We start from the raw sequence: 26564 nt of genomic DNA, 5'->3' as shown, positions 1-26564 counted from the left end.
CGATGAAGAGCTCTGATCTATAGGACCCCATTCTAAAACCCTTTCAAGTCTCGTCGAAAGATTTCCCAAGTCCGCCAAACTTGGAAAGCCATTACACTCGTTATAAAGCGGCATCGCGCGTGGGGTGCCAGCTCGCGCGGCGAAGGTGGCCGCTCTTTCAAAGGGGAAACCTACACCCGCAACATTAACCCGTCGAACAAACCATTATTTTACCACTTTCTACCGAGTTCCTCGCGCCATTCGAGCCCATCCAACACGTACCGTTATAAAATCGATACCGTTGTATACTTTCTAAGCCTCGTTACGTGGCCAACGATTGGATCTGAAATATTTTTATCGAATTCTTATCGAAAGATGTTTCACTCTAGAACAACTAGACCTAAGAACGAAAAATAAAGAAATAAATACGACTAGAGCTTGTATGGTTTTTATATGATTTTTATTTAATATTTATCTCCTCTGCTCCCATTAATAATGTTTTATTTTAGCTTCACTACGGTAATATAAAGGAATATATTTATATATCCTCGGATAATTACAAATCTGTCTTTTTGGTTTATTTTCTCGGGAGATAGAGGTTTTATATCGGTGTAGGCCTATGGTTGTTATAATTTACAAGTGGAAATCAACCATTATTCGTAGTCATTTGGTATAAATAGCGCATATTTGTGTCGGTCGAGAGTTTTAATTACTTTAGTTTTTATAATACTTACGCTCTTTTTTTAATAAAAACTTTCGTCTTTAAATCGTGACAAAAGAGAGAAACCCGAAATGGAATACCATCCCCATCACTCCGACTGTTTTGTTTTCGGTTGTACGCCGATATAGTATATATTTTTTTATATATAGCAGACTATTTTCATCTTGAAAGGCACGATAATTTTTTCTCTCTTCTCCATCGTCGTCATTTTCCAATCTTCTCGGTTTGTTTCTCTCACTCTTTAACCTTTTTTTCGGCACAAAACACGCAATAGCATTTTCTTACAACATTTTATTTCGATATAAACTCCGTGACCGGGTAGGGGGGGGGGGGGGGCTCACCGGGGTTTAGTTACTTTTTGTAGGGGGGAAAGGGGGGGGGGCAGAGATGCAAAATCGAAGTGACTCGAATCGAAAACGCGCTCGTTCGTCTCCTTTATTATTTTATTTATACTTTTTTATTTGTCCGGCCTTGGATAGGTTATTTTTTTACAGCACACGTACCTATATATACATTTATATTTTTTCAGTCGGTGGAATTTTTGAGCAAACACGGTTTTACGGCGTGGCAGGAATTTAGAGTAGACTCGTCCCGGAATCGAGAGATTGCACACGCGCGTGAAAAAAAAATAAATGAAAAAATACACCAACAAAAACCAAACTTTCACTTTTTTTTTCAGTTTTTTTTAAGCTTGTCTTCGCGATTTTTAGGGTGCCATACCGGTTTGACTTAAAAGGGTTTTTTTTTACGTTTATTCGTCTATATAAATGGAAGATGTTAGCGTTTGTATTTTTTTTCGGCTTCATTACTTTACGCGAATGGTTCAATGTTTTTATAACTGTTATTTTTAACTTTTTTATGGGAAAAATCGTTCTTTTGTAAAAGCGCTCTTTCGTCGAGAAAGGAAAGACGATCCTTTCGTGTTTCGTGTGTGTATAGAGGCTGAAAGACTTCGCCTTTTTTTAGTAGAAAATGAAGGTTGATTATATACGTGGTTACGAGCTTCATACTGGGGTCGATGTCATTTCTTGTTTCTTTAAATCCGACTGAAATCTCTACAAATGTAAAATAAATTACCAAAATTAGTTCCAATTTAATATTTTTTATTTTCGTCTACAACTAGCCTATAATTGCCTGTAGAAGTATTCGACTTAAAACACATCGGTGCTCAGGGAAAAGCTAATTTCAAGGGTTTCTATAACGGCACGAAATGTTTGTATTATATGTAGTACAAAGGAACCCATTCTTTAGGAAAGGCGTGTTTAAAATGAAAGAAATCTCTTTTTGGAGCCCTAAATCTCTATACTAAAAGGGGGACCACTATTTTATACCTAAAAGGGGCTAGTCTGGTCTGGTAAATGTTCTCGGAGGCGAGATATATCCCGAGGGGAAATATTTCTCTCGTAGCGCGATGGCGAGAAATTGACTGCGACATACCGTTGGCATTGTTTCCCCGGAGTGAAAGATGACTCTTCTGTATTCGGCCGGAGCCAAATCTTCCGGCGTCAGAGAATTCACGTGGAGAATTTCAGCGTCTCTCGGATCTTGAGAACGTATTGTAGCCGAGTTGTATCCCTTCAAAGACATTCCAATATACGAAAACTATAGACGCTCGTAGTTCTTTCAATTTTTTAACGTAAATAAATATTAGTTTCGAGGAATGTTTTTCTACGAAACCTCTATTCAAAACTTCCAACTTATCAGAAAATCTAATTTTGCTCGAGAAAATATTTTTGCATATTCAATATTTCTGGATGTTTATTTTATTTAACTTCGCCACCGAAAGATTTCGCCGCGTATAAGAAACGGATCTTTAAATTTACATTGGAGAGTTCTCAATATAAATAGCCGAAAGCCTTAGCCGTACCTCCGAGTTAACGTCCGCGGAATATCTGGAAGAGGCTGGGCACTATATCCGAAATGGCGCTATCAGTTTAACGACGCTTCGGCTCGGTTTGGAGCGGAGCCGTAGAAAGAAATGAAGTTTTAGAGGAAGCGTGTTTTAAGCCAAAAGTTCATTCCCTATATACGAGCGTATATTAGATTTTTTCTCTTTTGCCTTCCAGTAAGAAAAAGTTTCCTAAGTTACTTTGAATTTTTCAGAGAAAAGTAAAACACTTAGGTACAGAGGCAGTTTCCCTTCCGCGCGCTCGTTGCGGCTCCTTCCTGGAATATGAAGCAATATACGGTGTGTACTCAGGCCTGGAGAACCGAATAGGAATGTTACTCTTTCCTTCTTCGCGGGATTACTTTTTTTGCACGTGAGGTTTTTTAGACATCCCCCCCCCCCCCCAATATATTATTGTTGGTTTTTCTAGAGGGCGCCGCTGTAGTAGCGACGCTATACGGAGAAGAGAGCTTAAGAATCTGAGCCGCGAGAGTGAGGGATATTCGTTGAACTAGCTACCTCCGGATAATCCCTACATGGCGTAATATTACGGGGCCAACCGCGCTATCACCCGACCCCGAATAAGTTATCTTAGGTTTTTATTTGATCCTTTTTCCCGATCTCAGACACGGAGTTAATATTTACTCCAAAGATCTTACTTTCCCGAATGGAGCGGTTCTTAACCCGGGACTATCCCCTTTATTTATAGAGCGCGACGTAATGTAGATTTCTCGACTGCCCTAAATTCTAGGAGTTAAAGAAAAGTTTGGTCTTAAAGTAAGGTAGAGAATCGCTTTATATTTTTTACTCGTGTAAATAGAAATCGAGACGAAAAGGGGAATTGACTTTCTTATTTCTTCGTTCGTACGGTAACTCATAACCGGTCGTGTTTTCTCTCCCGTTTTTTCCTCGCTTCACTCCGTTTTCTCGGCAATTTCCCAAAGAAAATACTCCCGGTATAAGACGAAGAAAAAAGCGAGAAATCTCTGATTATACGCGACCGAGTTGTGATTTTCTTCCCGTTGTTTCACCGCCCGGCTGGACTGCCCTCTTAACGGTGGCCTCACTACCTCTCTTCATCCGGAGCTGGTCGAACTTAACGCGGAGCTCTCTCTGGAAAGAATCCGGAGGGTTGGAGAGTGAAAATCTACATAGGCCGCGGCTTATAATGGCCGTTAAGGAAGCGATGGTCTCGCTGAAAGATCGCCCGCTTCCTTCAACTGGCTTCGGCGTGGGGAATATCGATCGGCCGAGCGTTTTAAGCCTGTCTGCTCGACTATTAGATCTCCCAGGCTCCCCAGGAACATTACCGTATACCGCCGCTCGGCGCGTAAGGAACGGATCGCTAATACGGCGCACTTTGGACAGCTTTTAAATTTCCTTTCTAGGTTCACCCGAGGCGGCGGCGACGGCCTTCGCTAAAGGGGAGACATTTTATAGCGCTATCAGGCTCAACTGCGCGACCCCGCGAGGTAAAAGGCAGAAACGACTATAGGTACCGTGGCCGATGTGGCCCCGAAAACCCTCGGAAGCGACGCTTCCAAATGCCGATATAGAAGGACGGCCTTTAATCGAAGAGTGGCTGCCTCGGGGTTCCGCTGCCACGAAGAGAAAAATAAGCTCACTCTCTCACGATAAAGAGGGAGAAAGAACTTTTAATTCTACTAGACAAAAGAAGCTGGGACGCGCCGAAGGAAATGGGGAATTTACGGTGAACGATACGCGCCCGGCGAGGAAGCCGGGAGGAGAAAACTATAGGAGAACTTATCTGGAAGGCTTCGTTAGTTCTGCCAAGCTTGAAAATTAATACCAAAAGGTCGTTAAATTTATTAAGTCTCGCGAATCGTCGATCGTTTACCTCGGCTGACGGTGCCCGCTAAGCGCCCCCAACGCTAATAGTCGCGTCAATCCGCTCGGCGAAATGGTAAAAATGGTGGAAAATTATCCGGAAAACAGGTGCTAATTTATTCCGTTTGCGATCGAATAGAATGGAAACCAAACGGAGCGTGGTGTAAAGGCTTTGGGAAAGGACTCGTAACTACGACGATGGTAACACCGAGATGGCTAATTATTACGGGCCACGAACAATCTCTCAATCCTCGGCCGCCGAGTACGCCTTCATTGTCGCTCCTTAAATCCGAGCTGGCTCGAGTCTCCGACTTCCAACGCCCACTTTTCGGTTTTCCCGAGGCGCCCCAACGTCTAGTTCACGCTTTGATTACGCTAATTAAGCAGAAATGAGGCTCCGCGATTAGACCAGGAAGGCTTCAAAGATTCCAATCTTAATTAACATTAAAGATCCGCGATAATATTGTCGGTTTATTATTAATATTTAAGCAAACAGGGGCCTCCGCTAATCTAATCTGGCCCGAAAACTCTAACCCTATTACGCCGCGGGATCAGAATTCGAACGACCCAAATCAAGGCTAGCCCGCTTAATCGGACGGTCGTCCGTTCCCCGAATGGGACGCCCGCAGCGGCAACGTACCCGGCTATCCGTGGCCCGAATTACGCCACGATTCCGTTTAAAGTTAGCCAGTTGGATAACGAGATTCCGGGGAGATTCGCCCGATGCCGCTGATTACCGCGATGGAGCTCGCTTATCTTTAAGCTTCGCTCTCTATTTCTCTAATTAAAAATTTGCTCTCTCCAGTTGTCCGGGGCTAGCGTTAAAGGTGGGTGTACTTGGAAGCTGGCGCGTTTAAACGAGAGATAGACACGTTCGTACATCGGCGGGTTTTAAATTACAAATTGCTATTCTTACGGTTACTCTGCCCTTGGAGTTGCGAGGGTAGTCCAAATTAGCGCAGTCGGCCGAGTAAACATCGCCTCGGCGTTCGTAGCCGCTGCAAGTGAAGATGCTATCCCGCGGGGCGTTGATCTCCAGCGTTGGCCAGTTGTCTTGAAGAGCGCAGAAGTCTAAAAATGAGAAACGAGAGAACGGGTTGAAAGAGGAGGAACATTTCCTAGTTTTGCCTTTTTAAAATTCAACGGCAAAGACTCGCTAAGGAGAAATTGCTTCGGCGAACGAATTAGAATTATAGAAAATTATTGTTTCGAGCGCGGCCCGGGAATCTTCCTCCTCCGAACGCTGCTAGGTGGCTGAATAAGAAACTGAAACGGTTCTCTTTACGCTCGACCGACTAGCTCGTCTCTCTCTATCACCGCCTTTCAGTGTGGACGACTTTGAGCTCTCGGGTCCTCACATTCATTAAAATTGCGTGGCTAACGAAGTATAATTTCATTCGCTCTCTTAATTTGCATTTTTCCTCTCTTTAATCGAGCGAAGGAGAGTCGCCACTGCGAATAAGAGAATGGAGGAATGGTCGGAACCAAAAATTTTCTTTTCAATTATATTTTATATTGGTGTGTTCCAGTATACACTGTTAACACCGACCGAAACAATAATTTTCCTTCAGCTAAAACTTCAAAATGGTAAGACGGCGCGCGTCAGATTGGATTTTTTCGAAAAAGTTTAGCTTTTGAAATTGTTTCACTTCGAATCCTCTGTCTTCCGGAAAAATTCGTTCCGTCGTCTAGACATTCTTTCACGTCTCAAAGCTTCGAGTTTATCCCCGAAAGGATATATATTCTGTTTTCTCTGGCCGCTCGCCCGAACAAATATTGAAAAATATCTCGGGAGAAAACTTACCGGTAGCGTCCGTTTTGGAAGGTATAACATCTGGATCTTTGAATTCGGAGGTGGAAGAGGAAAAATGCGTCTCTTTGGTTAGTAAAGGCTGTGATCTTCCCGGAAAAATGAAATTGGAGAAAAAGAAAAACGCGAAGAAACGATAAATGAATGCGTGCTTCGACTGGGCAAAAGCCGCGAGACGTTTTCCCGCTTTAGGCCTGTTTCACACGCGCCGATAAGAGAAAAAGCGCTCACTTTTCCGCTCCATGCTCCTCTTCCGGTCCTGAAACGCGGAAAAGGAACTATTATCTCAAACGGGCTACGGTTCACCGAATAAAGCTTACATTTTTCGGTGGCTAACTTTAATAAATCAAATTATAAATAGTGGTAAAATATTAACCTTTTTCTTGAACTTTAAATCGAATCTTGATGATGACTACGATGATAATAGCCAAAAGAACCAAAGACACGACTACTCCCAGCAAAATTCCTAAAAGAGGATTTAGTCCCGATGCCGAAGATTTGTCTGTAATTAGAGAACAAAAATTCTTTTAACGTTTAAAGTATCGCGGAGATATATCGAGTGCGGCTAGAGCGGAGCTTTACAGTCTATAGCGCTACGGTTTGCTAATTTGACTTTCCACTCCCTCTTTGCGAAATCTCATACCCCATCTCTCCTTGAAGTGTCGCGGAACGTTCGCCGAGAGAGTGAAAGGCGAAGAGGGGGAGTCCAAAGACCTTCAAAGAGCGCGGCAACCGTCGCTACCGCTCTTTGTTTGAGAAGACAAAACAACTACCGAAACTTTTTTTAATAGTTCCGCGAACCGGGTTAGCTCGTACGTCCTCGTGTCTATAGTTGGAAAGGAGAGACTGAGATCAGATTTTCATTTGGTTTTTAATTCCCGCGGAGGTCCTCCGTGCCTTTCCGCTCAACTCGCTGTCATTTCACTCTCGGCAGCTGCTCGAGACAGATGAAGCCGGTCCCCCACCACACTTAGTAATTAAAGCCTTACGCCCGCTGCGAATGGCAGCTAATGTATGCATAGCGACGTAGAACGCTCTGACCTATTTTTCTTTAACATCCTAATGGTTAAAAAAATGGGTTGCTAGTATTCGTGAACGATTCCTCGTGATGTTGTTCTCGTTTTATAAGCGCCGCTCTTACCACCATTCTGGGTTTTAAAAATCAAGAGTGGATAGTTCGCCAATTAGCGAAGTATACCCTAATTACGAGGGAATATGATAATCTGAAAAACATCAAGTACCATTTTTTCGGAGGGGCTTTCGCGAGTGGAGATAGTTTCTAAAAATACGTTTTTCCCTCAGGCCGTTCAAATAAGCGAACAAAGAGAACTATAGCCTCTCGTTCTGGTACGAAAAAAACCGACTGACTTTGTTTCTAAAACAATGGATTTTTTATACACGTTACCTGGGTTTGGTTTTTTTTCGAGCCTTTTATATACCAAAAAGTCTGGAAAGTGCTTTTATTTGGGACTTGGCAGCCAAAGAAACAGGAATCGACGCGGCGTCTTCCAATTATATTGGAGGAAGAACCGCGCCTTCCCTCTGCCGTTAGCCTTTGTTTTACTCGGGAAGAGCCTTAAGAGCTTCGATTTTCTTTTTCTGCCTAGTCTCGTTTCCTTTTACCTGTTTCCCCAATCTCTGCAAATTAAAATTTTTCTCGTATTACGAACATACGGGTAACCTGACTATCGAATTTGTATTATGTCTTTCTTACGGAATGGTTCTTATTTGATTCATTACTTAGCTTCGATCCTTTTTTTTAATAATAGCGTAAATGTTTCAAGCGGGATTTACCTTTGTTTGAACTTACTTAGCGATTAATGTCAATAGATGAAGCGAAAGTCGAAACTTATGAATAGCGGATAGTACTAAGTAAGGCCGTAAAACCCCTTCCGTAAATTAATTTTAATTTAATATCTCGGTGATTTTAGACTAACAATCGGCGCTTCGAGCAATGCGCGGGCCTTCAGTAAAGGCGTTCATTGTCTGTTGGGAATGGAAACGCGATAAAAGAGAGAAAATTTCGTTAACCGTGTTTATATCCGATTTGTTCTAACCAAGGCTCAATCAGAGGCGGTCGATGGCGCCCCCTCCCCTCCTTTCCGTTTGCCCAGACTGAGCTGGCCGTGTAGGAACAAAAGGTCGCTGTTTCGGACACGGCGCAGTCACCCAGCCGAGAGCGGCGACCATTCTTGATCAAAGCCAGGGAGAATAAACGGAGTCGATAAATTTGGATTTCAGAGCACGACTTACCAATTTGCTTGAGATGCGTGGCTTTGGTGGAAACTTTGAGGCCGACAAAGTTGCCCCGACCTTTCTTGTTGGCCGAATAAATGGTTAAGACAAACGAGGTAGAAGCGGGCAAGTCGCTGATGTGGAAGCTGGCCGCGTCCGTTCTCGATAAGTTGGTCTCGATCTTGTTGCGGTCCGAATTGAAGACTTCCAAGTAGAACGTTTGCGGGAGACCGCCGTCGTGACCCGCCACGCAGTCCACCCACAAGCTATTCGACGTCGAATTCTTTACCGTACAATTGGTCAGCTTATCCGGTGGACCTTAATTGGTCGTTTGCGGCGAGCCAGGCGAATAAAATAGACGGCCAAAGAGAAAAAGATATTTATCGCTTGATCGAACTTTTCTTTCGTCGAAAAATTGGATTTTTCGAGAGGGTTCATTTTCACCAATCTATTTTAGACTGTCTCCCCTCGTTTCACCCTTGAATCTAATTATAATTCGAATAAGTCCTCCCGGTTCCAACGGACACACACACATATATATAAGCTTAAAAATTGGGCGATTACTGGCGCTCGTAACTTGGGAAGATATTTCAAAAAGCGGAATGGAATTGGGAGGTTGCGGATAGCGTGCAGCGTATAGTTCGAAAATCCGCTTGTCGTCGCGCAGTTCCTAGCGGATTTTTGCGATTGTATACGCTTTTCGGAGAATAATCGGATTAAATCCATTTAAACGCGAGTTTTGCAAAAGGAAATGCGCCGAAGCTTCCACTTCCCGAGTTTCCGGATTCCACCAGAGGACCAAAACCATTCGGCTTACACGCCGTCGCCAGCCCTCCCGATCAGTATTAGTACATAGTAATAGTAGGAGGTGAGCTCGGAGGAGCTTTAATATTGGTATATATTTAGTAATCGTGTACATAAGCCTCAAGGATTTATTACTAAGCCCCGGATTTGAAAGGGTGAGACTTTTTTCTCGTAGGCCTAAGGGCCAAGACTTTGAAATACGACTACGAGGAAAGAGGAAATAATTTCCGTTCGAAGGACAGAAAAGAAGTATTCATTACCAGCCGGCGTGATGTGGTACAGACAAGGCTCCTTCTGAACGCCGACGCTATTTCGAGCCCAGCAATAAACCGGACCGTAGTCGCTCGGACTTTTCGGAACGTAAGTGGCGACGCTGTGCGTTCCTTCGGTGGAAAACGTGGTAATGAGTCTGCCATTATTGGTGCTGTGCAGTGACCAGGAGAATGTGACGTCAACTGGGTCAGCGTCGACGTAACAACTCAACTTGACGGACTCGAAGAGCGTGACTCCTTTGTTGATGCGTCTTTTATCGCGACAAATTGGGGCGTCTGACGGAAAATCGTTACTATTAGAGGCTGAAGAGGGAAAAAGCGGCTAGATCCTTTTCCCCCTTTTTATAGCACTGAAAAACCCTCCACCCGCTATACGAAGGGGACATTCTTACAGAAACGAAGCTAAAACGTTTGGGCATCTTTTTTATTTTTGTTAAGAGAACGGAATGACTTACAACTGACGTTGAGAAGAAACTCGTCGCTCTCCCCGTGTCCTTCGATGTTGGTGGCTGAGCAGCGGTACTTGCCACGCTGCCTGCGCTTGATTCTCTGCAGGATCAGTGACTGATTATTGATGAGGATTCCCCCTGATTGGTCGTTGGTTAAAGGTAAATCTTGAAACTTCCAGCCAACTTCAAAGACTGAAGGATTCGCCTGGATGTTACACGTCAATTCCGCGTCGCTACCATCCACTATGCTTTGACTCGAGGCCACACCCGCTATAGTCAAGGACACTCGAGGAATGTCTAAAACGCGAGATTCGAGGAAAAAAGAGAAACGAATTTTTACATTCTTTCGCGAAGAATATTAAATCGCAACTATCGTAACGACCTTCTTATTAAAGTAATCGAAGCAAACTCCTTCGTACTCTCCTTTTTCGACTAGGCCTAGTTCTGGAAATGAAATAAATGGATTTCTGGCGATTTACGCTTATCAGACGCTCAAAAGATTGAGTTTTAAAATTTGCGTTCCGAAGAAAAATGTGAAGAATTCAGCCATTTATTTCCTTTCCGGCCCGCGTTTTCCCCTTTAACCGCTTCGTAACTCAATTAGGCGCTATGGTTTATGATTTCTAGAGATAGCGAGCGCTCCTTTCGGGGTGCCGGCGTTCCGCGTAAGCGTTTCTCGCTCTGCCCTCCCCCCTCGATTCGATTAATACGTTTTGATTAATTCGACTTTTAAAACGCGCGCCCGCGACTTTTTCCTTCCGGAATTAGCGCTGCCTAATTGATGGTTTCGACTTTCTTCGCTAAGCTTCCGAAGTCCTAAGATAGGGCCCGAATATTGGCCACTGCTAGTAATTAATCCACTTCGATAATCCCCCTCGACGTCGAGGGCGCCAAAAAAAACAACGTTCTATCGGGAAGGGAAAAAACCGTAATAATTAAAAACAGAAAAAGCCCGAGCCACCGTAATTTACTTTGTAATGAGTAAACATTTACCTAATATCGCGCTCGTTTAATCTCTTAACGCTTTTAATGGGCGAAGCGCTCGAGACCGCGGGATGGCCGTGATCTTCCGTGCCCAAAAAAGCGAGGTCTGTTCTATTGATTTCCCCGTAATTAAGCCCTTCGGAATTTAATCCGTCTCGCACCCCGAGCCTCGACTTCCCCGTCCGGGGCTTGACACTTACAGTATACCGTGAGCTTTTTGTCGCTGGTTAAGGCACTGTCTGGAACTTTTTTGTTCTCGGCGTGGCAGACTAATCTCTTTTCGTTATCCTCCGCGGAAGGCACGAACGTTAGCTCGCTGACCGTCGTTAAGTTGCCCATCGACACTACCGTGTCTCTCGAAGAGAGTAACGCCTTGTTGTCCACGCTCCACGAGATCTTGACCGGAGGCCGTGATCCCGTTGATTTGCATTTCACCTTGACCTCTTTGCCGGCGGACAACGTTTGGGCCATGGAAATAATTTGGACTTCGACGGGTTTTACTGTCGGAAAGATAATACGTCGGTTATCGCCCTTTATTATACGGTAAACTTTGACGAGCTATATACCGAAATATATAGAGAGTTATCAAACCTTCATTGTATATATTAAGGCGTTTAATCAAAATTCTGTCTATCTCGAACGCGCGGGGTGTGCAGTTGACCAACCTATTACTATTTCACTATCTCAAAACCCTATGTTGCGCACCAAGCTAACTCTCTCATTACGCCTTTAATCATTCGGCGTTCCTATCTTGTAGGTTTATGTAATTTCGACTCAATCTTTGACGATCTCGAAAAGGGTGCCGCTCAATGCGCGCCCCTCCCAACCGGAATCGAGCGATAAAGTTCGATAATTTAAACGCGTCGTTTTAATATGGCGCCTTTCCTTATCACGCATCGTTTTCCCGTTTCATGTCGCTTAAAATTAGTCCATTTGAAGTCCTTTTGTCGGCCGATTTTAAAAGCTTCGTTATAACTTTCGATAGAGATAGCCCGGAAATAACTAATTCTATAAAGATAAGTTATTTTTAAAAATAACTGTCTTTTATCGTTTCATTACGATTGGTATACGAGGTTATAATTAATTTTAGTTTTTATAGGTATGGGTCTAGAACGTAACTCATCTCCGAAAGCAATTAATACTCCTCAAAAAGGTTTTTTTTTATAGTAACCGGTTAAAATATTAGTTTTGTTAACATTCTATTCGAAATATTTCACCTCGAGCGGCAGATACAGCTCAAAAAAAGTGACGCGAAAGAGTGGCGCTGCTGCTTAGCGAAGAGAACATCTTTGCCGAAGTTGAAAAAAGAAATTGCCCGCGTAATAGAGTTCCTTCCTATAAGAGTAGCTAGCAACAGCATCGTGACAGCGTACAATGAAAGGGGGACATTCTTAATAATAATAATAATAAAAAATCAGTTTCTCCACTTTTATTACGGCCAAGTCCGCCTAAGGGAAAAGTGTCGAAAAAAGTAGAGAAAAGAGACAAAAAATGCAACATCTTTCGGGACATCTCGTAAGTTATTATGCGTCTTTCGGGCGTACATCTTGTCGCAAAATGCCATAGTTGACGTGTTTACACATGGTATAGCCAAGCTCCATCTGTCCCGCATTTCGCCCTTTCACGAAACGATGCCTCCTCTTTTTCTCGTTAACTCCACTTTTTATCACCGCGATGCCGAGGCACGAATATTAAATTTTCCTATGCTTTTTTGCCTATCTTTTGACGCGTCAACTGTTTAATATTACGGTCGAATATTCAATTTGAGTTACTAGGTGTCACCCACGCTAGCGCGTCGTAGTTTTAAGAAAAGTAAAATTCGATTGGTAAATTTTAGAAGCCCTAAACTCTGATTGTTTCAAACGGGGTAAAGTTTCAATTCCATCTGTCTTACCGCGTTATATTTACAAAAAGAGTGATTTTTTTTAGTTAAAGGAATAAGCTATATTTCTATTAAAATTCGCAAATTGGAAATTATTCTATTTTGGCTTATCCCGCGGGGTACTGTATGAGAGATGTCGCCAAAGAAAGAAATATTGAGAAGCGACGATAGGGACATAAAGTTGCCTTGTCCGCGTAGAAAATAAAATTGAGGAAAAAACCGAGAATTTCGTTGCTTTTTCTTCCGTCTGGCGCTCTCCGCGCGCGCTGTCTCCCGGCTCGCTCTTTGTTGGTTTGAAATAGGGACGATCTTACTTTCTCGGATGAGCACACCCGCCAGCAAAAACTCCTTTATTGAAGCTCGCGAACGAAGAGTAGAATGCGGGGCACACCAAAGGCAAAAGTAACAAAACAAAATACGGCTAAGAAAGTAAAAAGTAGGATACTTTAGGGCGGCTGGCGTTGCGGATCGCGTTCTTACAAAATTTGGGGGATCGAGGTCTGTCCCGTATAGCTTTATACGGGGCGTATTTTACCCATTCGCGGAGTTATGTTTGCTCAGGCTTTCCCGTTTTATTTTTAAAGCGATCCCGAGGAAACAAACCCCTCGAAATGGGAAACAGTGGAGCAGCCAGAGCGGTGGATAGTGCCCTCGAAAGGACGGAAGAGCCGAAGAACTTACGAATAAAAAAAAGAGACGCTATTTTAATGGACCAATGGGTAGCTTTTCAGTCTTTCTCTTTTGTACTATTACCCTAGGAGAAGCATTAGGTTTGGAGTTTACTTTCGTCCCGCGGGAAGCGAAGAGAACGAGATTGAAAATGACTTAAGCAAATGGTATATTTTTCCGGGGCTTCGGTGAAACCGTCGACCCGAACGGCTACTCAAATATTAAACTAAACAAATTCCGAAAAAGCATTCGGTGGTCTGAGAGGAAATACCGCTTTGAAGGTCATAAATTTCTAGAGGCGGCCACCACGCTACCCTTTCTCTAGGATGTCGCGACAAACGACGGCCGAAGGTCTAATTTAAATTAGCCGTAAATGGAGCGGCTTCCGCGGCAGATAGCGGTAAAACGGTCACATTTAACCGTCGAAGCGTTTCGTACATTTTTAGCTCTCGACGTTCGGACTGCCCGAGTCGTCGTTTTGCGAGGCTACGCCAGTGCTGAACGCTCTGTTTGCTTTTACGGCCGTGTTTGCTCCGAACGAAATTAATTAAGGAAAGACCGGAAAACCTTTTCTTTTATGTTTCTCTACGTTTTTATCCCGCCCGCCTAACCTTCTCTTTCCCAAAATAATATAAAAGGTAATGGAGGAACGCTGTAATATCTGGCTCTCCAGAGCAAACGTAATTATTATGACAAGAAATAAACTTAAGTATTTGCGACCTTTGGCGGTTTGGATATATATTTCAAACGACCCGCGAGTTGTAAGAAAGATATATTTTAGAAACCCTTTCTTCGTACTTACGGTTCATGTCGATGGTGACCAAGGTCTCAAGCGGTCTGGTTAGGTTGTTGTTCTCGGCGGAACAAGTGAAAACGGCCATCAAGTCCGTTCGTTTCAGCTCGCTAATTTCCAGCCCGTTTCGTGCGCTTCTTTCCGTGACGTTGTAGCTGCTGTCTATTATTGCTGAATTTCTTCGCCACGTTACCCGCGGAGGTGGTTGACCTGATATATCGAACGGAAGAAACGACAAAGAGGTCGAACTTAAGAGTCGGAAAGAATTCATCTCGGAAATTCCTGAACCAGTCTAAGTAACTGAAGGATACCTTAGTTTGGCAAACAATTTACAAAGTTTCGTTTGTTTAGTTATAGGGATTTGGGTCTCTCGCGACCATCATTTTGCGTATTCTCGGGGCGGAACACTTTATACTTTATAAGTCGGAGAAGAAGACATTAAGATGAAGTATTGTTTACCTCCATCAGCTTCGCAAACGAGGTTCAAAGTGGAGCCTTCGTTGTAAGGTCCGATGACTCCCTGAACGTGATCTCCTTTTTCGTCTAATATGGCTACTTCGTTCGGGGGAACTACGAGTTGAGGAGTGACGGGCAAATCCAGAATTGGAAAAAATAAAACAAAAATACTCGAATTATTATCGACTTTATTTTAGAAAAGGAAGAGCTTTTTGGACGTAGCTAAATTAGCTATTTAGTTTTGAGAATATGAAACCCAACAAAAAGAAAATTGGAGAAAATTCTATATATTTAAATTTTTGTACTCTTTTAAACTCATCCAAATTTGCTAGTTTCGAATTTTTAGATTTTATCAAAAGCAAAAACGTAATCCATAATTCCATTTCATTTAAAATACATCCATTCCCTCTGGGTACCAGAAATATAACGCGTCTTTTTCGTCCCCTCACGCTTTCCAACTCTCCCCACCCTCAAAAAAAAGTCGTACGTAAGATCGAAATGGCTATCTTGTCACGAACTAGTGCGAACCGTCTTTTGGCCATATATCACTCGCGTATGGGCTATTTCTCGAGAAATAGCCGCTCCAATCCGTCAATTTTTTATGGTTTTCTATCTCGGTGTGTTTTCCGGTCGATATTGAGTTGCCAAATATGTATAAGCTTTATGGGATATCCCCCGTTTCTCTCGCTTTCACTGTCTCTGTTGACTTCAACAACCCATATACATTTTATCTGGCTTTTAGAGCCGCCGCCGAACAGATACAATATATATTATTTCTCTCTATATATTCACCCATTACCGTATAAAATATTCGACTCACCCTTTAGAATATGTAGTAAAGAAACGAGAGGGAGAGCGAGATATACTCGAAATTTAAATATATCTATACCTAAATGTCCCGAAGAAAAATGTTTTGATGTTCTCCCTGCTTCCCCTTTCCCTTCATCTTTTACCAATATGTTTACGTTATCATTCGCAACCCGCGCGAAAGAACGGACGAAAAAAAACTTCGACTCGGATAAGAGCCTGCAACACGACTATTTTATTTTTTGGGGATTTTTTTTTTGTAAAATAAGTGGTATTAACTGGATTTCGTCCAAACGAAATAAAATTCTCTGGTGGGTTTTATTTCGGTATATTTTAAACGGTTCCCTGTTGAACGTATTTTTTGTATAATATAATCGGAAAACCCACGCGGATTTATGCCTTTATTTTATTTAGCTTATTGCAAAGTGGTATTTATTTATAACGGTAGTAGGTTAGAAATAGACCCGTAGAATTCTTAAGTTAACAACGGCATTTCGAAACTGTTTCGCGATCAGCTTTATTTTGCATATTTTGCAGGCTGAATTATGTCATAAGCGTTTGGCTGTCCATTTATACGAAATCTAATCAATCACTCCCCACTAATGCAAATGATATTTAGAGTGGCACCCGTCGAGACAAATTGGATTAATATATTCTAGGGTCGAGCGTCCGTCCGAGCTTTATAGTCGTTGAACTCCAGCCTAATTTCTAGAAAATTATCGTTGGCCGAATTAATCATCCTTGGGTTATTACAATATTTCAGCGAGATTCGCTTTTGCAGATGAGCTTGTTGTATGTCGATCGCGATAGAGCGAAAAGGATACTCGCGAAACTGTGTAGATACTTAGTTACAGGAACCTCAAACGAGGGAAGGTATAATTAGTGGGGTATTATTGGATTTGGCAACGTACCTACGTATAGCCTCTGGGCTGTGGAAAAGCGCGCTCTAATTCTGGACAATATATCGTCTTATTGGGAAATATTTGCCGCCTGCCTGCATCTTCCAACTCTCTCTCCCCCCAAGCGTAAGTCCATCCGAATGGATCATCGTTGTTGTATTTGATAATGAGATCCGCGCGAAGAGGAGGATGGCAGCGCGGGGTACGTATACATCGCGGCTGGTAGACGGCTACTCACCTATGACGTTTAGAATGGACGCCGTCGTGTGGGTTCGAGCCCATCTATGATCGACTCGGCATCGGTACTCTCCTCCGTCCCCTTCTCGCACGGGCTCAATCCTCAAGACGGCCGGCCTACTGATCACGTCGAAGTAGCCCCTCTCCCCGAGAACCTCGGTGGGAAAATGTTGCGGTTTCTCCATGCAATTCGGGTTGGAGACCTCTCCCTTTTCGAAAGGGCGGCAATCGACGCTGTAAATTGGCGCTCCTCCATCCCCGCGATACCATAAGATCAGCGATGTTGAGTCGTGGTCTAAGGGCGACGTGAGGTTGCAAGGGAGCTCCACTTTTTGCCCCACCACCGCGTCGTATCTCGGCAACTCTGCTGGGAGAAATAAGGTGAAAAATAAAAAAACAGAGTCGCCGCGGAAGATAAAGGAGAGGCTGACGCGTGAAGAGAGTCTCGTATCATCCCTGAATCTTCCGGATGGGTGGCTGCCATCTGAAAAAGGTGGGCGTCCGCCCTTCCCGCATCCTCGTCGATCGAGCTAGGTTTTATAGCTTATGGCCTACGTTATCGTTTATAGTAGAGGCGCGATATTTTCCTAGCCCTTAAACGTAGCGAGAATTGAAACGAGCTTTTTTACAAGCATACTGGGCGCACTTACGCGGGGAGTGATGAGTGGCCGTGGAAAAAAAGTCGTTGATGAAGAAGACGCCTCTGATTGTTGGGTGGGATAAGGTGTTCCGAGTTTCTTCTCCGCTTTCGTGATATGCCTAATGAGCTACTAGGCACTGATAGAAAGATAGAGAGAGCACTCGGCTGGAGGGGACGTTTTCGTAAACTTATCCGACTTCATGGGATGCTCGATGATTTTTAAAATTAGATTTCCTCCCCACCGTCTGCATCTAATTGGTTTTCGTTTCCACTCTTTTTAAAAAGGTATTTTTCTTTGAAAGCTTTTTATCCTTCTGTTTAGGGTACGGAAGGTACGCTGCAGCTAAATAAACTCTTTTTCGATATCTTCAGCTTAGGCTAGCTTCTCTCGAATAATGATATTATAAAGTTCCCGAGAAATCAAGATCTCCTTTTCCTATCTATTTGGAAGTCAAGATAGATTCGACCTTGTTCTTCCTTTCAGTCGATCTATATAGCTTATATCGAAGAGGGGCAGCGGAGTACGGAGAAGATCCCAACATCCAGATGCGTTCCCAAATATGATTCTATTCCTCTTTTATATCACTGTAGATATATTCACTAATAAAATATCTCTTCTAAGATTCAAGTAACCTTAAGCCGCACCAGTCAAACTCTCGTCGATCGATAGCGTCCCCGTTTTGGTTCGATTTAGTGTAGAAGCATTTTCCCAAATATCCGCTATACTCAAACTACGGCGTAGTGACGTTGCACTCGGAGCGTAATAATGTATTTCATTCGCTCTCTTTGAGTTATATTTTGACCACGGTACGAAGTGTTTCTGATGTAAGTCTGAGAATTCGCTTTAGTCGTTCGACGTAACGTGACATTCTTAAACAGAAATCAAAGTACGAACCTGCAGTTTCGTCGTGATATCCACCCGTCTTTAATTTTACACTCGTTACACCTGTAATTATAAAATTAAATTTCATTCATTTAATACGTTTACATTTTATTTTTAATAACGTTTACTACTATCCAAGGACCTCACCGTAGTTCTAAGTAAAAAATATGCCAATATATTTTCTCAATTCTTCTCAAAGGCGCTCCTAGACTAGAGATTCTAGGCAACGAGATGTAAATCTTTTCGTTTCGATTTCTTATGTTAATTTTCAAGGACGTTCGGCCTATATATTATCTTTCGTTTTGTATACCTCTAACCAAGCTATAAAATATGATGTATCAGGGGTTGAACGAATAGTTCGGGGGAGGGGGAGAGCTACCCGATTGTCAAATGTGGTCTTTTGAATTGATTCGATAAACAATACGATCAGCCAGCGTGTCTGTTTCAGGGGTGGTGGGGGTACGATTTGACCTTGGATAGGAACGCGAAATCGAATGATGGAAGATAGCCCGCCTGAACCCTGTCGAGAGTCGGTGTTTGTATATAGCGAGCTCAAACCTTGTTACGTGTGGCAAGCTGCTTATATTGAGCAGGACGGCCACCTCCGTATATCTCCGAGCTAAAGCCCGGCGTGCGGGTGGAGCCGGAGATACGCGGCATTAATGTATTCAATCATGCAAAAAATTCCTAACTCGAGGACTACACAGGCGCGGGTCGCCGCTACTATCTCCCCGCCGCCATCGGTAGATCCGTGACATCTGCACCGGACTTTTTCCTCTCTTATAAGGCAATTCTTCGTTTTGCATTTTAAATTATTTCTGAACTTGGGCGCTGGGGTTCTCTTCACTACACGCTGTCCGGCTTTGCAGCGGTACAAAATCGGATATACATCGCGGATTTTTTCTGCTAGCCCCAGGATTGCGTTTTCCCCTCCATCTCAACTTTTTTTCGTCTTCATTCTTTCATGGGTTCCAACGAGAAAATTTTTGCGAAAGCTAAAAAAGATCGGGGGGGGAGAGAGAAAGAGGGGGTGGCAGGAATGTTGGAAAATAAAAAAAGAAAAGGAGCCACCATTCTTGTCACGTAGCGAACGCGAAACACAACAGGGTTGTGGAAAAAAGAACGTCCCGTTTCCTCTCCCCCTTCGTCCAAAAAAGGAAAAGGAAGACCAAGAGCGAGAGAAGATATAGAAGGATGGATGGAGAAAGGAGCGTCCTTCTAGGTTTCTCAATTTTTTGAAACGGGTGGGGGAGGGGGCAAGGAATTTTGTTTTCCTTTTCGGCGAGGTTTTTGCGCCTTCTTTGATGAACCTAGTTCGCACTAAGGCTACTTGTGTCATCCCCTTATACCCTTGGGCGGGGTGTGTCTTACACTACTTTCATTTTGACTTTTTCGACTGTGAATTGTTGCTAAAGTATTTCTCGCAAACTACTTTAGGATTGAGAGCGGGCTCCCTGTCTCCGCCCCGCGACATCAGTTAGAAGCTCAATTTTCCCAAAGAAAAGCGCCCTCATACGCGTATACGGAATTCTTTTTAAATAACGGATATATTTTCTTCGTCATTTCTCCGAATACTTCTCTTTGTGTATTTTTAATATAGCAGTTTTACCGTCTATTACGTTATGTATTTCGAGATAACCAATTTTTATCCGTTCGTAAGAAATGAAATACTTGTAAATCTTTTCCTTCCCGTTTTTAAATTGAGAAGGCGTTCTTTTTTCATTCCTTTCTTACACGTACGGAATTTCTGGGATGGAGATAAGAAAACAATTTACTTTTTTTTGGGATGATAATACGTAATATATCTATAATTCCTAAATATTGTCTTTATCCTAAAATAAAAAAAGATGTCCTATCGCGTAAAAAATCCCCCGACCTCTTTCCTTTAAAAACGAAACTCATCTTTTTGCCCAAAGGGGGCGTGTAGTTGATTCAGTCTTTTACCGAAGCTAATTCCTTTGGTAATACGTATTATGGTTTTTGGGATAAATTTCTCGATTTCTTTCATACTATAGCATTAATTCGTCACGCGGGATTATTGGTTACTCTGAGTAATAAGTTTCTAGCCAAGAAGAAGGAGAGTTTTTGGTTATTCCGAATGATTTTCATCTCTACAATGTAATTTTCTTTCCTTATTCTTTGCGCCTCGCGTAGAGAGAAAAGTACGGCATATCGTATTTCTGTCCCGTCATCCTCCGCTCGATTCGGTTGATTCTCCATACCCTATTACCCATTGAAAAAGCTGCGCGCAAAAGCTACATTTACCAAAAAGGCTTTTCTCTCTCGGTGGCATCTATCGATAGTCGCGAGCCTCTCTATCTAGTTTGCGAAAAATCCATCTTCCGAACTTTAGTTCCACTCGTTCACTATCGAAGATCACTGGCTCGGAGATAGCGACGCGTGCCACCACTCCCTCTCTTTTCCTCTAGGCCCTTCTAGACGCCACTCGCTTATAGAGATGGATATAGCTCTCTGGGCATCGGCACTTTACCATCTCTGGCTCTCCGCGTGGATGCGGAAGACGCCGCCACGAATTGGCTTTGTTTTAGCCGTACATATTAACGGCGTCTGGCCAAAAGCCGCTTTTATTCCGTTTTCCGGATCGACCCACGCGCTGCCATTTTCCGGATCTGGATGCTTTTGTTTGCCAATAGCTTAGAACAATAAGAAATCTATACGGTGGAAGTTGATAAAAGTAGGTCGCCTGTTTTTCATATTTTGACCTTTCTCCAGTAAGCCACTCTTTTTACCAGTCATATCGTATTAAACAACTCCTTCCGCGTTGAGTTTGCAAGTTCTCTCCCCACTGGTTTAAGGGGTTGTCCCCCGAGTTCTTCGGTTTCCCCTTCCATAAAAACTTGTTGAGGTTAACGGTAATAGTTAGTGTAGGGAGATGTTGGCTCGCGTGGCATGCAGGGCTTACCACCACCCTCCTACGCATTGTAACCCGGCCACCTGAATTAATGGCTTAGGCCTAAGGTGGGTATTAGCCTAGCTGATTATTTTTTATTAATAAATTACAAATTGGCTTACACGTTAGTTCACGGATAAAGTGTGCTAAAATTTTATTTTCACACTCTTAAAAATGTTGGGTTAAATGATTTTGGTTATTTCATTTTTAACTACTTTTTGAGTCAAAAATAACCCAAATGTAGTTGAAAATCTTGAAACGCAAAATTTGGGTTAAACAAAATGAGGTTGTTTTTAAGATAATATAATAACAACCCAAAATTGGGTCATACTATCAAATTTAAAGTTAAGATATGAGCATTAAAAATGTGTCCATTGAACTTGTAGTCTTTGGAAGACTGGAAATTAAAAAATTTGCGTCATTCTTGCATCGTTTCCATGAGTGCCTGAAAGGATTCTTAATTTTTGATTCTAATGGTATAGAATATTTTTAATTTAATTTACTACTTATAATTTACATTTTTCCAATATTTTAAATTTATCTTTGTATGTTGTGTTGATATTTCAGCGGAAGAACGTAATGAGCTCTCTTGTTTAAATTTATTGCAAATTGCCAAGGCCCTACGATATTCTTTCCAGTGTGTTATAACCCAAAATTGAGTCTTATATTAACCATATTTTGGGTAACTTATAAATTTAACCCAAAATATCGCTATTAATAAACCCATTGTGGGTGAAAACGAAAACCACCCAATATTTTGTTTGGTTAAATACTGGCCCAACAATGGGTAAAAAAACCACCAATTAATTGTTAAATTATAACCCAAAATTTAGTCATATATTAACCATATTTTGGGCTAATGTTCAACCCATATTTGGGTAACTTATAAATTTAATCCAAAATAGCGCAAATTTTTTAATTTCCAGTCTTCCAAAGACTACAAGTTCAATGGACACATTTTTAATGCTCATATCTTAACTTTAAATTTGATAGTATGACCCAATTTTGGGTTGTTATTATATTATCTTAAAAACAACCTCATTTTGTTTAACCCAAATTTTGCGTTTCAAGATTTTCAACTACATTTGGGTTATTTTTGACTCAAAAAGTAGTTAAAAATGAAATAACCAAAATCATTTAACCCAACATTTTTAAGAGTGTAGTTTAACGTACTCATTAACTAAGGTCTCAGCGAAACTTGTTTTAGGAACCCTTCTTATCACGAGAACAATTATTTCCGGAATCTTTTCGGGGCCCGTTATTTACTGAATCAAATTTAAGGCCAATATAGTACGTCAAACGTACTTGCTTATATTCGCGGTTGATTCAAAGTTGTAAACTCTATTTAAATCCTTTGCTGCCTTAACGGATCGACAAATGGTCAATTAGATGAACCTTGCTTTTAACGCTATCAAGCTTTACGTTTTACACGTTGAAAGTAAAAACCCGAATCTTGGTCATACAAGCAATGTTATCTCTTTAAAGGGGAACGACCAAGCTTTTCCAAATATGGCCTTATTTCCGTATCAAAAGATTAACAAGACGTTCAATTTACTAACACGTACCTTTTTTGTCTTGAAAAAATAGCTTTTGGCCCAAAAAGTTTAAACGAAAAATAACCCCGTATGAGCGATTTGCGAACTCTCCTAACTTTTAAAATCGCGCCATTTAGGCTTAATTCTCTTATAACTAGAACGCGCCGCACGTGCAAAACAAATTTTTTGCGTCTTCAGCAGCGCGCGCTTTTACGTTGTTTTTCTGTTTCACCGACTTCTCACCAGGTGTCGCGGCTTACGCGCGCTTTTCGATTTCCCGAAATTTCTTTATTTTATTAAAAAATAAATTAATATTTATTGATGCGGTTTTCGCCATAAATTTTAGTTTTTAATGGGCTATAGGGCTATCTAACTGGTTAAAGCTTGACCGTTCGCCTTTAAATATTGATCTTGTTGAGCGTGATCTCTATAGCTAAGTTGATGCTGGTTTGCGGTCTTACAGTACCACTAACAAGGTTTCCAAATCGTTCAATTATTGACTAAATTTTAACGAAATCTGTTTTACCGTTTCCAAAAAATATACATACCCTGTACACCTCTACTGGCCTATTAATTAACCATTGATTAGATTTAAGGTAGAGGAACTCGAGAAGACGTTAAAGTAAACATGGTCATAGGGGCCCTAGAGGTAGTTAATTTGCCACTGACAACTCTCTAGTTCGTCCTAGATTTCTGTTCAACAGTTTGGTAACCAAAATGCCTTCTCTAACCTCCCACGGAATTAACATAACTTATCTACTTCCTCAGGTTAGTATCCTTCCCAAATATTGTAAATCTAGCATTCTAGCCACCCAACCTCAAACTATAAACACTTTTGACGTTATGTAACCGATATTTTTTATCTGTATATTTCCTTTTAAACACAAATTCATTAATTAATTTTTTTATCCGTTGTGTTTTTATTAGACTGTTCTTACTAACTAAGCGAATAAATAAATAACTAGTCAATCGATATTCTGTAGAGGTATTTAAAATTAAGGGGACGCAATTTTTATCTGTATTCAAAGAGACCGTGTTGAATTTCAATTTATTTCGGTAGATCTTCTTTTGAATATTGAAAAGTATTCGAATACACGTATATACCTAAATCCAGTTTGGTTGTAATGTAGCTGCTAGTGGAAACTTTCAAGCCTAGAAGGACGTAACCAAAAGGTCAGACGTCAGTATCTGTCTTATCTCTTTGCTTTGACAGGACTTGTTCCCTTTTCCGGATAAGGTTGGCAATACCTCGAATTCGTCTTAGTCGAATAAAGCCGGACCCCTCTCTCCCTTCATCGAACGCTTTCCCAGGGGTCCACCATAAAGTGTTTCGCACCAAACACCGTTCCGCGGGTCCCTAGTTTCGGCGTTAGCGTCCACAAACTAGTTAACGGTTTGAAAATACCTTTGATCTTTTCTACAAGCCATTATCTCCAAACTAAATTGGTTTGTCAAAGTTCATTCTCTTTAACCAACTAACCACGATATAGATGTAGTGTATTTCTGAGTCATATTAGGCATATAGTTGTAAACTTCTAATATTTATAGCACTAAGCTTTAAAAACAATTCAGAATAAGTTCCAATAGTTCTTCTTATAAAGTAACGTCAAAAGTAAATGAACCGAAAATATCAGACTGCTATACTCCCCATGTTGGAGGCGTTTTCCTTATAAAGTTACATTTTGACCTCGAATTTGAAATTTTGCGCGCTTCTAGGCCGAAAAAAAGTTATTGTTTTTATTAAACCATTTTTTATACATATAGAAATAGCTATACCCACAATTCCCAAGTGCAATTTATCGGGTCAAAAGACGGGGATGGAAATTAGCTTTTATTTGACTCTATTTTCTCATCATTTTCATAAGGAAAACGCCCTCCGATTCCGAGCGCTATTTCCATAACTTCGGTTCATTTACTTCTGGTGACGTGGCCTTCTTGATTAAATGTTGCTCTTACTTTGACAAGTCTACGAGGGTGCACTACAGTCACCAGAGGAATATAGTTTTTCTAGCACTCTGGCAAATGGCTCGTGCGAAGAATGTGACGTAAGAGCAGCATTTTTACAAGTTGGACAAGACCACTTTTTAATTTGGCAACCATGAATTTCCCCAAATCAATTTTAGTTATGATAGATCTGATTCTCATTTCGGGTTAATTAAAGTCGTTTAAGGTATTTGTACGAAAATTTTAAATAAAACAAAAACTGTAAAAACTATACCGGAAAAATTCTACAGTAATTAATTTTATCGTTATTTAAAACGTTTAGAAAAATAATTTTCTTCTCACACACTAAAGTCAGCTCGAATTTAAAGTAGCTACATTCTATCAAAGAAATAGGGTTTTTGAAATTACAATTTGGGTTAATTTATACAACAGTTAACTCACAAGTCGTAACACCGTATTCACCGGTTATATAGTGGCGTTTTTTAAATTAATACGTTAATAAGCGGAGGACGCGACGCTCTGTATATTCATCTCAATTGAGGTCAATTCAAATTTCGTGTGGTAAAACGGTTTGCGTGGCTGAAACCCATAGTCTTTTCTCCGAATGGAAATTAACACTTTCTATCAGAGTTTTAAATCCCACTTAAGATTGGATATTTAAGAAAGTCATTCGGCTACGCTCCAAAAATCCCTTCGCTAAGTCTTCTCCTGTGAAAAATAGAAAGTTCCTTTTTCGAGCCGTCCAAGCTCAAACAATTCGGGGTCTTTGGGCTAGACCGAGCGGATGTTTTTATTTCCATTAACAAGAGGACAATAGGTCCGGGTTTCCTCGGCGCTTGTTTGCTTTGGGGCTTCGCTTAAAAGTCCCTCCCTTGTCACGTGCGATAGAGCTTTCGGTTTTCGAGCGAGGCCGAACTTCGAAGGCGGATCGCTGTTGGCGCGAGGAGAGAGAGCCGCTTCTCCCTCCCAAAGAAAACCGTCCTAATTAATTTGATCGTTAAGTTTGAGGGAAACCCTTTTAATCCTAAATAGCCGACGACGTCAACCTAAATCGGGAATTTGAGCCCACTATCGCCGCCCTGACTCGACAATCGAATTGGACGTTCCTGCCTCCTCCCCATCCTCACTCTCTAGAGAATTAATCGCCGATTAAGTAGTTTAGAGAGCGCGGAGACGTACGAAGCTTACCGGCGGTGTGGACCAGTCCGTATTGAGTTAACGTAGCCAGCAGGGTCAAGATGGCCGCCGCCACCGAGTGCCGCTGCCGACTGGTCGCTTTTTTCTTGGGCTTCATCGTGGCATCTTGGTCGTCGATATTCGGTGACAACGGCTCCACGGAATCGCAGTCCAATAGGCCACAAGCTCTTCTTCTACCTATAGAGAAAAGAGAACGCTAGAGAGTATACGTAGATGTCTCGCGTGAAAACGATAAAAGAATGGAATGAAGAAAAACGATTTCGCGGATTCTTTCTCAGGCAGGCATGCAAATCGCGTAATACTCGAACATTTTTACGTTTATTTTATTGCCAGGTTATGATAATACCTTTTTGGTTTCAAATTATTCCGTATTTCATACGGACGTGATGAAACGTTTCCCGTATTTGCATAAATTTCTTCTTTGTTTTTTCAAGTCTTTCACAAAAAGGATGCCGAAAAAATAAGTACCTAAAGGAGAACCAAATTCCTCCATATTCATAATCATTGCATCTTGGTCGCGCCATTTCCGCCCAAAAACCTATCAAACGAGACACATCCTCTCTAAGCCTAGCTTTAAAATCCCCTTATTTAAAATGAAAATGAAACTAATTTAGTTTTTCACTCGGGGTTTTTTAAGGAACGCTGTATTTTTTAAAGTGAATATTTAAAATTTACGATTAATAAATACAGTAGACAATGACGCGAGCGTGCTTACTCGAAA

General features: G+C 41.8%; 1 protein-coding gene across 1 annotated transcript; it reads right to left on the bottom strand.

The window, feature by feature from the left end:
- Positions 1-460: 460 nt before the first annotated feature.
- LOC149932469 (neural cell adhesion molecule 2-like) lies at positions 461-26336 on the bottom strand. The gene is made up of 16 exons (XM_090157126.1): positions 26312-26336; positions 25835-26020; positions 18269-18319; positions 16735-17097; positions 14794-14904; positions 14344-14544; positions 11191-11490; positions 10013-10303; positions 9546-9833; positions 8500-8799; positions 6623-6748; positions 6478-6505; positions 6241-6335; positions 5353-5507; positions 2138-2275; positions 461-1755 (listed from the first exon to the last, which is right to left on the bottom strand). The coding sequence occupies exons 1-16, from the start codon at positions 26334-26336 to the stop codon at positions 1705-1707; spliced, it is 2709 nt and encodes a 902-aa protein (XP_090013252.1). The 3' UTR covers positions 461-1704.
- Between the last annotated feature and the right edge of the window lie 228 nt (positions 26337-26564).

The sequence above is a fragment of the Leiobunum rupestre genome, chromosome 8, assembly GCF_980474605.1.
Source record: "Leiobunum rupestre chromosome 8, qqLeiRupe1.1.hap1, whole genome shotgun sequence".
NCBI lineage: Eukaryota > Metazoa > Arthropoda > Arachnida > Opiliones > Sclerosomatidae > Leiobunum > Leiobunum rupestre.
This window is presented reverse-complemented; position numbering and strand designations above follow the sequence as displayed.